The 13,890-nt window shown below is 36.2% G+C and overlaps 1 protein-coding gene across 1 annotated transcript in view; it reads left to right on the top strand.

Annotated features, from left to right (window-relative positions):
• Nucleotides 1-13,890, top strand: part of CTNNA3 (catenin alpha 3) — a 367,000-nt gene continuing 353,110 nt past the window's right edge. The window contains 3 exon segments of the mRNA XM_065746949.1: nt 1-10; nt 435-601; nt 11,818-11,926. Of these exon segments, the coding sequence (XP_065603021.1) occupies nt 1-10; nt 435-601; nt 11,818-11,926 (286 nt within the window).

The following is a 13,890-nucleotide window of genomic DNA, read 5'->3' as shown; positions in this document are numbered from 1 at the left end:
ATGTTTGAGTGTATGAGGTTTTCATTCTATTAAATTTTATTCGTAATGAGAAGAATACTTGATTCTCCTCTGTCCATCAATTACTTAACAGTAAGCACAGCAAAGTACAAAATAACATAAAAAGCAGTGACTAGAAAAATATAGTATACAGCCTCTGATTTTCTTGTGCACATTTAAGAGTAGCTATGTGACTGCTGAAAGACCAGTTTTAAGAGTTAAATGATTCAGAAGAACAGAAAAGAAATGACATTCGAAGTGCAGAACATTCTGCATCATCTACGGTAATATGTCTCCATTCTAGAGCATTAGGGCAACAAAATCACACTAGATTTTTGGTAATACTTGTGACCTGCCAGATAACTGACCAAATTTTAACTGTTTCTTCATGAGTGTTGCAATATAGCCTAAATTAATTATTTGTCTTCTCTTTACAGGTCAAGCTTTAAAGATATCAGCAGAGGCTTTTACCAGTGACCCCTGCTATTTGCCTAAGAGGCAGGCAGTTGTCCAAACAGCAAGATCTCTTCTTAAAGCTGTTACATGACTTCTTATTCTGGCAGATATGGTTGACGTGGCATATTTACTAGAACATTTAACAGTGGTAAGTATAATTTGACTTAACTCAGACTCACAAATAAGTGTTTTTTGACTTTATTTTTTTTAACCTTGAAAATTCCTTTTTGTTACATACACGTAACACCCAGGTGGTTAGTGAAAGTGTTGATTTGTAGGAAATACCAAAAGAAAAAGTGACCTATAGCTAACTTAGCAGATTTGATCTGGAGATGCAGATAGTTATCCATTAAATTGTATTTTAAGTTCTTTTTTTCTTTAGTTCCTGTTCATGCATGAAACTTTCTTGATATTTGTGTTCAGGACAATTGATCTCTAGAGAAATTTGAAGGTGGAATTTTATGTGGATATTTAGGGATGAGATGATCCAAGCAGGTCAAAGTCTCTCTTTGTATTCAAGTCAGTTTGAGAGAGAGAAGTTACAAGGAGAGGGAGGGGGAGCTGTTTGAAAGGCCTTTGCTAGCCCCCTAGCTCCAGCTGTTTATTCACAGACTGCAGACAGAAAAGACTAGACAGTTCTAATGTTAACACGTCTTTAAAAATTGCACAGTAGAAAATACTCTTTAAAAGCCACTTAATTTGCCATTCTGGAAAAAGATTCATTTTGGAAGCATCTGTGTAGGTCACCACAAAACACTAGTTTTAAACGTAGTCACCACCACCAGCCGTGCCTTTTCACCAGCAATTCCAGGAGGTTCTTAACCATCCTCATTGCATCCCTACAGGTACTGACAATGTTACTATGTTCTTCTCAGATGGACAAACCCTTTCTCCATATTTCATGGACTTTATTTCCTTTTTCTTTATCCATAAATTCCTTGCTCATTTATGCAAGCCTCCTGCCACCTTTCCCTGATTTCTTACTCTTAGAGATGCAAGTCAGATGCCATTTTGTCAAACTACACCTCAGTTGCTATCTGTTACATTGAAAAAAAGTGTAATGGGGTATTCGTGGGAAAATTCAGCTTCTACAGCCAGATCACCATATCTGCCTCTAATATCATAGACCAACATAATAAAGTAGGAGGCATTACTTTTGGAGTAGCCCTTGTATTATAATAGTGCCATTTCCTGAGTCATCTTTTCTTTTTCTTTCTCCCTTTGTGCAGCAGGGATAGCTCTATTTTTCTGTTACCATAAAAAGTTAACCCGTGGTTGTGTTGCTGTTCCATAATTAGGTAACATATGTCCATTTCTGTTAAGCAATGTTAGTGTAATTTCCTGCCTACATTAATTCCTTTGCTGATAACTCCAGTGTCTCAAGTAACTTTAATGTAGCCAGCATCGTGCATCTAACTCCCCAAATGTGTCACTGTATTCCTTCACTGCCTGAATTCCTCTTCTAGGAAGAGTGAGGAATTATTCTCTTCCAGTTTCATTTTATGTTCTAGCATCTCATAGACTGATTAAAAAAAGATGTTCTGTTGACTTAAAAAATGTTTGGGAAAAACAGGGAATCAAAATTTAGCTCCCAATCACAACAGGAAGATATATTGCTTCATACTGCAGAGTTTCATGATAAAACAGCATTGTTTGGGTTCCATTACTTTGTTTAAAACATTCAGCTTTGACAATTGCTGGAGGTGCAGCATAGGATCAAACAATCACAGACTCACAGAGAAGTCTATATTGTTATATCCCAGCTGTTAGAAACTGGCCTCCTTTGTACTGTTTGTGGAAAAAATTGTCTTTAATTGATAACGCATTGCATTTTATGTATTTACATGTTAGAAGCACTCCTGTGAAATGCTTTCAGTGTGTTTATGAAAGAGAACTGCAATTGGGAAGTTTTCTTTCCCAGAGTTTCAGTATTTCTTAACAACACTGTAACTCATTTCATGGTTTTCATTTGAAAAGGAAAGAAAATAATAATTGGAGATCATAGAGAATGCAAAGAACAATCAGAGAAATTCCAGCACTGCAAGGAGAGCAGTTATCTTTCTCTTCCATACTTTAATTTTCTTAACAGGAGCAAGAGCTGAATTCCTCATTTAAGTCTCAGAATAAATCTGTGGGGCATTACTCTCCAAAATGGCTGTGTGAAATGGCTTTCCCTAGTCTTTAGAAGGTCATTTTTTCATGATCATAATCATTTTTTTCTTGATTATTTAGTCCCTGCTCTGGCTATTAAACTCGACAACATTTGAATTAGTTGTTGTGGCATTAGTTGTTGACATCTAATCAGGAAATGGACTTAGAAGATTTAGTAATAGACTTAGATTATATTTAGCAGATTTAGAAGACTAGGAAGAGGTAATTTCAACACATGCTCGGGAAACACATTCAGATGAGATTGAGCTCTATCCAGCAGAGCCAGATTTTAATGAGACTCATTATGTATTTTAATTATAATTTCATTCTTTCAAAGGCCTTAACTTCAGTTATTGAACCTTAGAACTCCCTTAGGAATTCCATTTTTCTTCAGTGTAGCCTTGATCTCATAAAAAGAGTTTGTATTCAGTGACCATAGGATAGAAAGAAGACCTTATATTTGTGGAATCAGCTCTAATATTCTCAGTGTCTACAGATTCATATGACTTAGGAAATCAACTTTCTTAGCAGTTTGTTATGAACAGCTAAAAAAAAAAGTAGCATTTTAATAGTTCTACTTCATTATTCTTCTCTTCACAAAGATATGAACAAAAATGTTATGCTGTTGTTAATCATTTGAGAAGTGTGATATTTCATTATAATTATCTTCATAACTGTGATCTGCAGTTGTTATAAAATCACAGGAGTTTATGATAGAAACAAACTTTATCTTTCTGATTTTTTAAAAACGATAATATTAAAATGTTAAATGAATTAGAATAACAAAATAAAAATTCTATCCATGGAAAATTTCTGTTTCTGTACATAAAATGAAAGAAGGTAGTCCATCATCTTCAAATGTTAATATATTGGATATTAACTAAATGTTGATATTATTTAGTATCTATGATTCAATTAATATTTCACTGTGTTAATATTTAGTTGACATATTAAATCTCATCTAGTACAAAGTATTTCATGGGGAATTTTCTGTTTATGTTATTTTTAAACCTTTTTAGCAAAGAGTGCTGCTGTATTTAGTCTCTTTCATTCAGTAAATTAGATAAATGAGCTCATAGTCATTCAAAACATTTAATACCATGCTTACTTCTACTGAGAGAATGGTGATTTCACTTTAATTTCTGCAGTCTTTGTACAAGAACATGAAGGAGTCAGTGACAATTTGACTAGCTGTCATATACAGCCTCTTTTAGCGTCATCTGTCATGTCTGCCATTCTACGTGTACCTGAGAAAAAGGATGAACCACATCTACTTCTTCCAGTTTGTAGTCTGTAGGAGTATTCATCTTTCCATACGGAGTCACAGGATGGTTGAGGTTGGAAGGGACTTCTAGGTCCTTTTGGTCCGACCCCACTGCTCAAGCAGTGACCAGTGGCTGTGCGCCATCACCCACACAGTGCAGAAGTGCTTCCTGATGTTTAGATGAAACATCTTGCCTGCTGACTCTGGCCCTGGTACTGGGCACCACTGAAAAGAGCCATTGTGAACATGAGATTCTTTTATGAAATTTCACCAGTAAGGTGGAGATGGTTTTTGTTCTTCACATAATCCTATAGTATCTTCACCCAGTAAAGATCCTATGGTTTCTTCATTCCCCACAAATATTGCATATTAGAGCCAGTACAAAGCTGACACGCTGATCATAATCCATCCTATGATATTTCCAGTCATTTCTAGTGAAATTCACAGCCTTATAAAAATCTGATGGTGTGGTGCAAATGCTCATTTTAATTAGAGTTGACTGAAAAATAAAAATGCATCACACTAATGAACATATATTTTTTTAACAACATTTTTTTTTAAGTAGGCACGAGTTTAGATCATAGAATTGCCAAGGTTGGAGAAGACCTCCAAGATCATCTAGTCTAACCATCTACCAGTATTTCCCCACTAAACCAGTGTCCCTTAGCACAGTCATCTCCCAGAGCAGCCCGTTCCAGTGCCTGACCGCTCATTAAAAGGAGATTTTTTTCCTAGTAGTTCTTGCTGTCTGATTTTCCATGCTTAGTTTACAGCTTGATTTCTCTAACCAAAACTGTGTTGTGAAAAACAGTCAGACAAAGAGTCATCTCATGTATCGCATTCCTCGATTTAGAACTGCATTACCAGCCTCATTCATTATGGATAGTGATGCTCAATAGAATTTAATTAAGTGAATTAACACACTAATGGAACTGCTTGAATTTATTGATCAAGGGAGAACAGCAAAACAGTACCAAGTTCTGAGCATTTCATTCAAGGTGTGTTGGCAGTCTATCTTATCTATTCCAGATCATGCTGAACCTGTGTGCTTTGTTTCCCTTTTTTCCCTTTTTCTCACGCTCGTAAATCTACTTTTCAAGTTCTCTTATTTTTCACAAACATCCCAGACAGTGGGATCTTTGTAAAGCATTTGCTTAAAGTTGTTTAACTACTGCCAGGAAAAAAGAAATGAGAATGACTACAGATATAAGAAGCAACTTGAGAACTCAGGCACTGTGGGTGTAGCGCTTCATATCCTTCCCTTCCCAGCAGAGGAGCCATTAAAAATGTTTTCAGCAGGAGAGAGACAGTATGGTGATGCAGAAGGAAGGTAAGTCATTTTAGGCTTACATATGCTTCAGGTTTAGGAATTGAGCTTTAGTTGCATAGCTCTGCTTAATGCAGAATTTGACTTGTTTGCCACATCACCTTCTGATTGCAAAAAAAAAAAAAGAAAAGACAGTCATAGTGTACCCTGGGAGTAGAGAGTCAGTTTTTAAAATAAAAATTGACTGTATTCTTCTCACTTTTTCTTTGGTGGATATGATGACCACCACTGTGATAGAAGCCTGTGAAAGCAAGAGATGTTAAAAAGTTAATGGGAGTGTTTGAGATTGGATTTGGCTTCTTTGGTTCATTTTTTCTCATCAGCCACCAGAAATGTGTTCTTACTGAGACTAGTATATGACACGTGGATCACATCTATTTGTAATTAGAGCTGCGGTGTTTATCATGACACTCCACAAATTCTATGGCAATCTGTAACGTGCAATAAAAGAGATAGAAAAAGCAGCTTCTAAGAATTATTTTAAGAGTTGCATTTCTCAAAGTGAACATGCTCTTGCATGCAAAAGGAACCTGGGCACCCTTCTGTTCTTGCTATCTTGACTGTGCCTGCTTTGTTACCCCCTAATGACTCATAGCTTTCTAGCCCCTAGTGTTTCCCTTGGAACAGCAGCACTTAGACTAGCAAACTGTTGCTAGGGAACAGGCTTCATGGTGGCTACGATGCTGTTCATGTAACGTCCCTGGTTTTAGTCGTAGTCTGGAAATTGCTGAAAAAAGAACATCCTTTTCTTGCAAGTCAGGAACATGGAATTGAAGGGGACCCTAACTGACCAGCTTTAGGTGGAACTACTCCAGAATTTCTTTAAAATGACCGAGCCTGAAGGCTTCCAAAACTGTTTTGCCAGAGCTCAAGAAAGCAAAATGGAATATAGTTGCCATATTTTCAAGAGAAAAACACATCTGCTGGGTTATAATCACACTAAAATGAAAAGATCTGAAAACAAATTGCACTTAAATGAAAAAATTTGAAAACAATTTAATTTCTTGCTTATTTGTAGTTTTCCCCTGTCTTATTTCTCCTTCTCTGCTCCAGGGTTTCCTGGTCTGCAATAGACTCTTCAGACTCGTCTTTAAGTGTATTGAAAGCTTTCTTTGTTGTCACATCTCAAATATAGGTGTGGGTCAGCTCCATTAGGAGTTCATGCTTAGAAGTTTCATAGCTTTGCTTCAGCTGCAGGTAGTTTGTCTGCTTTTTTACCACTGTTTTCTGTCCTACCCAAATCCTAGAAGGGTCTCAATGAGCAAAACATGCCTGTATGGTTTGAGAGAGGATAATTTTCTCTTCTTCCAGAGTGTCTGCTTGGTACAGTATTAGGGGCAAACCCTTACCTTTAGATATGACAATGCAGGTAAATATGCAGCAGCCTTCCTCCTTGCTGCTCAGCCACCATCTTTTTAAGAGTCATGAATCACAATAATAGGAGAGAATTGTGCCTTTGTACCACACCCTAGCAAAAAGAAGATGAAGTAACAGGAAGGAGTAGGTTGCCTTCTTAAAACTCTGAAACTGTGCATGTGAAGATATGTAGAATGGGAAAGAGGGTATCAAGTTTTTTTTTTTTTTTTGGTGAATTCAGAGCTAACAATAAGATTCCTGAATCTGGGAAAGGCTGCTTTAGACAGCAATGGTATCTGGTTTTCTTTGAGATGGAGAGGCTATGTGCAACAACCTGTCAGTTTCACAAAGTAGAAGAAAATAGCAATGAAAGCAAATTTATCTGGACTCAGCAGTAAGGCTTGTTTTGAATGTATAGAGCTTGCTTTAAATCAGGTAGAACTTTTCTGGGTTGGATATATATATATATATTATATATAATTTATAGATACAAATATATGTATGTATTATTTATGAAAAAAATAAATAAATAATTGTAAAGTTTTGAGATAATTTCCTCATAGGTTAACATGGAATGTGCAAAATTGCTAGAAGTCCAACTAAGTGGGAAAAATCAGTGTTGTATCTGTCAATGAAGATTTTGAGAAAGTTAAGGTGGGATGTTAGTAGGTGTTTGCTTTCATATATTTATTTATTTGGACTTTGTCGATTCTGGCATGCTCTAGACAGGGTCTAGGACTCCATTGTTGTAGACTGCCTTCAAACCACTAATGAAAAAAGAGTGTTTCTAAATTGTTTTCTTTTGAGTAGTTATACTGTTTTTGTTCTGCATCAACACACTGAAGTGCAGCGCTTCATAGGAGAATAACATGCAAGAGGCATTGAAATTTCCTTCTGTGAATGCTAATGTTGGAGGGTAAATTGTACATCAGTAGAATGGAAATTCCACACAAATGTGTAAGAACTTCTTCACAGTGCAGTGATGGAGCACTGGCACAGATTGCCCAGAGAGGTTGTGGAGACTCCTTCTCTGAAGACATTCCAGACCTCCCTGGATGCCTACCTGTGCAACCTGGACTAGGGAGCTGCTTTGGCAGGGGGCTGGACTTAAGTGAACTCTGGAAGTCCCTTCCAACACCTACAATTCTGTCATTTTGTGAAAATGACCTTGGAAATTCAGTATCTCTTGGCAGGTTATTTCTTGATAGTGTAGTAATGAAGTAAGTGTAAGGTAGAATGGTTTGCCTCGTCAACAGTTTCTTGTATCTCAGGCATACACAGATTATCCTGATCCAGAGAAATTTGTTTTATAGCTCACTTTTGCTTTGGAGACAGAAATGAGAATATGCATGCAAAACAACATCCACCTTATCATCAAAATGCATGTCTTCAGTCCTTCTTAAAAAAAAAAAAAAAAAAAGCAAAATTATCTGATATTTCCTGAATGGAGGAGGCCATAAATCTCTATAAAAGGGCATGTTCCCCATTCCATTAGAATAAAAGTGTGAGAAACCTTTTTTTCATAAATGTGTGCTTTCAGTAATTTGAATTCCAGTGTTTTTGAATATTGATTTCAAACATGCCTCCTGTTGATTTAAAAAAGTACAGTTGATTTAAAGAAGTACATTTATTGTAATTTAGTCTTTTAAAGCAGAAGTATGTATTAAAATAGGAAGGTTTTTTTTTAAATGAACTACTTATGTCAGAATAGAAATTAAATTTTCCTTTCTTCCTTGATTCATCCATATGAAAATACAGAATTCACAAATGAATAGTTCACTGCTATTTTTCTGCCCTGCACTATGCAAAATGATAATATTTTGAATAGGAAATACTGTTTGACCTTTGTGGCTCCAGACAAACCCGAAGAGAGATGTTTCTCTCCCTTAATCTCTCTCTCTTGGCAACATGTTCTTGTGCTTCACTGCCCTTACCTTAAAGAAAAAACTTTGGCTTTATCATCTTCATGAGTTAGTTAGATTCTCATGCAAGTAATGTTGCAAGTGTGTGGTTTTCATAAACTAAAGAAGCAGTTTGCTGCCTCCCATACCTCTTTCTGTTTATGTGGAGACTGTATGGTTGTTGCCAGGAATAAAACTTGGTACTCCATGTTTAACCATGTTTCCCCCCACATCTTCAGTTGTATGTAATGAAGTACTTTGAATATTTATGATGTCACATTTTTGTTGCCTGGCCTCCAGTTTAGGTGACAGGTCTTCAGTCTTTATGGTCCATAGTGACATTCCTAGGTTGATCAAGGCACTTCAGATAAAATTGGAGTGAGATTTGTCCACCTGAATTATCTGTGTGCTTTTCAGTTGTCTGGTTCATATCAAGTTCTAAACTAGGATGCTTCAAATCTAACTTAGATATTGACTTGAACAAAAACCTCAGACCAAGAAAAATGAGCTCAAAGTTGTGTAGTGCAGAAGTCTGGGATTCCAGAAGGAATTATAAGTGCACTTGCAGAGAATCACTTTCAAAAAATAATTATAAAACTATAACTTACCAGTCAGGCTATATTGCCCGTGGGTTTTGATTACCTCTAGAGAAGGAGATTCCACTAGCTCTCTAGACAGCTTGCTTCAATGCTGTATCACCCTTAAAGAAGTTTTTTCTTGTGTTCAGGTGGAACTTGCTGTGTTATCCTTACAATTACACATTTGGTTTAATGACGTAATTGCTTCTAGTTTACAGGACAACCTTTTGGAGAATCAAGGGAAGAAAACATTCTAACTTCAAGGCTTTCAAGCATCTCTGGGGCTGTGATTAAGTCCGTTGAGCAGAAAAGAATGAAGTCTGTCAGTTTTGTCTTCGTATTTAGGTTTTCTCGATCATATTGTTGGAGAATTCAGTGCAGTATACTTTGGGTGAGAAAGCTTTCTTTTATTATTGGTAACAAACCTTCTAACTGCAACTGGTGAGTCTAGCTAACCTTGAGTGGTGCTGAATGAGGTATAGTAAAGTAAGTTTTGAATGGATGTAAACACTACGTCATCTTGCTTCTCAGTTTTGAGAGCAGTAAGGCTGAAATAAAGACTGTAGCATGTGGAAAATGAGAAGTAGTGACTTGCCTGGAGATTCCAGGATGTGTCTGTCAGTTGCAAATTGCCAGTAGAAATCTGCTGCAGCTGTTTGTTTTCCCAGCAGTGGTTGTTGAGCAGCAAGCACAACCGAAGCCTCATTAAATGCCCACAGAACAAGCCACACTGTGCAACAGTCTACATCCAGGGCAGCACTATCTGCTAAAGCTGCTTTCAGCTTTTAACAAAAGCTTGTAGATGATTGGAGTTTTGTTATTTTTTTTCTCCTTCTGAGTTTCCATTTTCCAATTCAATTACAATAGTGTTAGATAAGGTATAGAGAAGCATGTGCTGTAGTTGTTACTGAGGTGCTTGGGTTGCCAGGAGTGACTGGAAATCAGTCAGTTTCTTTTTGTCTTCTGCCTCATATCCTGGACAGTAGTGCCATGTTCAAACTTAAGTAATTCATATACAGGGCTTATAACTGTAATAAACTGAGTCTTTCGGACAGATGTAGAAAATACATAGCTCTTTCTGGTTACATCGGTGTAGAAAAGTGTTTATAGACTCACTTCTGTGACTAATTACTGTGATAAGAATATTTGTAAAGTACTTATGGCTTTACAGCTGTTACATGCCTGTGTTGTGAAGAATATTTATAGATGGAGAAATAACAAAAGCCAGAGGTAAAGTGATTTTCTGAAGGTAGCAACAAAGCTCCAGCAAAATCAGATGTTCAACATTTGTTAAAAACATACAGCTCAAATTCTCTAACTGCTGAACTGAATGACTTCATTCTCATGTTCTAGATCCTAGTAATAGTAACAGAGCAGTGGGAGATGACTTCCTCATCTTTGCATCATTTCTGGCTAACTGAAGAGGTATAAAATGCATTTGATTTTTCTGGAGCATCATGTATTAGTTCTTGGAGTGCTTGACAAATCACTTGTATGTGTCGAAGACAGAACCATGTAGGAACTAAGACATTTCACCTGTTCATGTTTTCTTCCTCTTAATGAAAGAAATGCAGTTGAGGATGTTCAGTGTTTATTCTATTATTCAATATATCAATCCATATTTTGATTATGGGTCTGTTAAATACTGGTCTCACTTAGGACTCAGGAACCTATCATAAAAATGTGATACATAGTTTAAGTAAAAATATGTATTCTGAAGCATATCTCCTAGGAAAAAAAAAGACTTGTAAAATGGAATTTTTATGATTTTGTATTTTTCCCTATTGAAATGTTTCTGTCTTGCTGACATTTTGTACGGTAAGGAAATTGTGTGCAGCATACCTCTGTGATTTCCTATCAGTGATAATGAAAACACTCATAGCAGGTCCTAAAGGAGAGTAAGATACTTTTTTAGAAATAAAACTAAACAGTACAGTCACTCTTACTGTGATCATCTCTGCTCACAAACACTAGACCACGTGCTATGTCCATAAAGTCCATCCAACAGTCAGGCCAGATATTACGTCCCGGATCTGTTCTAATGGTCAGGTGGTTGAGAGGCACCATCTGTCAGGTCCTTCAGGTGTCTCTGTGCTATGACATCTCCCATTCTTCTTTCACACAGATATTAGCCTTTCCATTGCAGCTGCCTACAGCTGAATTAGTATTGTTGATCTATTTGAAAAACAACAGTACCACTTTTAATAATGTGTAGGGGAAAGAAGTACTATATTTAAAGGGAGATTTGACACAAAGTGTAACCAATCTTGTCAAGCTTTCCTATGCCATCTGAGTCTTCACCCAAGGTCAGACTTCAGCCTTGCAGATTATGCTAAGTAAATTAAATTAATAAAGATTACCCAACTGATATGCCTGTTAGAATGAGGAGTTCACAACCTGTTTGAGTTGCATATGCTTTTAGTGGTTGGAGGAGAAAGAGAAAGAAAGAAAACCATGTGAATATATTCTATTAAGTACCATGACATAGGAAAGTAACTAATCTTTAGAGACCAGGTCTGGTTGATCACTGATGTTTTAGGTAAATTTTGCCTATAAATGAAACAGTGGCTTTAATTTACTTAAATTGTGTAATATATGCTCTATTTTGAATTGTAGAATTGATTTCAAAATAGTAGGAATGTGTTCATGTCTAGAATATGGTATAACTGAAGAAGATACAGCTCTATGACATTAGTATTTAGTAGACTAAAATGCTTATGCAAAAAACAGACAAAACCCAAACCACAAGTGTTGTGAGTGACAGTATTTCTTTCTTTATCATTACAGTTTCAAACAACTTTTGAAACATTAAGAAATGTATCCAGTAAATCTGATCTACAAAATACCTATCAGAAGTTTCAAAAGGATCTGGAAAACCTTGATTATTTGGTGTACAGCAAAGGTAAGCATGTGGAAACCAGGAAGTAAGATAAAGAATACTTGGCACGTACGTGGTGAATTGGAAAAGCAGAATATTTGATAGAGTTATTGTTCTATCAGTAGGGTTTTGTGCTTCATGTAATGTGACTGTGTGAGTCAATAGGAAGGGTGGAAGACATGGTATTTTATTTCTGGTCAAATGTGTTTATCATACAGAAAGGTAAAGCAAGCACATAAGACTTAGAATCTATCAGAAATTGCATTAACACATCAAACTTTTTAACTAAAGGATATAAAATTCCTGTTTGAATTTTAGTTTTACTTGAGAAATAAACTTAAATCAACAAAAGTTAATGGAATCAAATACTTGCTGTACATGCAAAGCACCAAATTTTTTTCTTCAGTAATGAATTTACAAGTCTAGATATAGACTGTAAAACTTCAAAGTGTATGCAGTATTTCATTCACGCTTGTGAGATTGAGGTTAAATTGAATTGTTAACATGTAATTTAATCTTGGACAAGCTTCCTATAAGTTGTGCGTGACATCTGTAAAACAGTCAACTCTTATGTTAGATCTTCATGTTTGTGTTCTTGGGGGAAAAAAATTGCCTATCTCAAATCATACCGAGATATATACAGATCATATTGTGTCCTAGAATTTCTTTGTGGGTTGTTTTATATTTTTCTGAATGCTGTCACTAGGTGTCAGTGTTGTCAAACACTTCACTTCCCTGGCGACAGATCACTTCCAGTTTATGTCAAGTAAATTATTTGATAGAAAACGAGGGCTCAGAGACAGATGGTGGTTGAATACATGAATCTTTGGTTCTTGAATTAATGAGGTCAAGGGGCAACTTCTTAGGTGAGTTTCAGTGCGGTGGGAAACAATATTCTGGTAGTAAATAGCATATTTCTTTGTGCCCTTGGACATGGGGCTGCTGGTAAACAAAAGACTGTTTCAACTGGCAAGTAATGCTAGTTTTAGCTTCTAATGTGGGGTTATGCTATTTTATCTTGTAATTATGTCAAACATAATAAATGTCACATCTGCAAGGGTTTGGAGAGTAGTTCTGAGCCAGGGAATTATAAATTTTGTAATTGTTTCTAAGGATATCACTAATATTAGGGGTAGCTTTCTTCCTGAATTTTCATTCCAAACTTCACAAAATCATTGTTATTTGAAGTGATCTGTATCTGGTTCTCTAGCAGGCTTTGAACATGCTTCTACAGCATATTTTATTTCATCTTCAAGAGGGCGTCTTTTCTCCTGATTCCAGATCTTCACTACATTTCCTATCTTAATAGTTCGTATTTGCAAGCCATCTAGTGAATTTCAACATCCTTTTTTAATATCAGGCATTCATATATCTCCTCATGCTATTTCTGCTATCTTTCTGCTCAGTTTAAGTTTGTTGACAGAAGGTTTTGCATTTGGAGGTACTGGAGGTGTATTAGCCATAGCACCATTTCCTACTTTCAATCACAGAACAGAAGATAGGCTTTTTACTAGGGCGTGTCTTTACAGATCTTACAAATGCTATAAAGACACAGACTAGGTAAAGGCTGAAATCAGAAAGTGAGGAACTTGAGGTGTTCTCTGTACCACCTCAGTTAATTTACGTTACGTACCCATTCAGTGGTTTTATGATCAGTGGATTTTTTTGTGTATGTGAAAAGGTTAAGATTTCATTCAATTACTTTGGAAGAAACACAGATCTGGATTAGGATGGAAGTTCTTCTGAATTTATGATATTTATTACTGGCTTTACAGAGTGTGTACCTTTTAAGGATAACAACAAATACGCTCTCCTATTGGATCTTGTGTATATTTGTTTGAAATGTTGAGTCACTGCTGTATATTTGGAGATGAACAACTGTGTACTATATGAGCATGAATCCATCTGTGGTGAAATAAGCTTTATGTAGTTAGAGCAATGAGCATTGTTATACTGCACTTCATTTCTCTGTCTAAAAACAA

Source organism: Cyrtonyx montezumae, unplaced genomic scaffold (genome assembly GCF_038088225.1).
Source record: "Cyrtonyx montezumae isolate F1298 unplaced genomic scaffold, pur_monq_1.0 scaffold_4, whole genome shotgun sequence".
NCBI lineage: Eukaryota > Metazoa > Chordata > Aves > Galliformes > Odontophoridae > Cyrtonyx > Cyrtonyx montezumae.
This window is presented reverse-complemented; position numbering and strand designations above follow the sequence as displayed.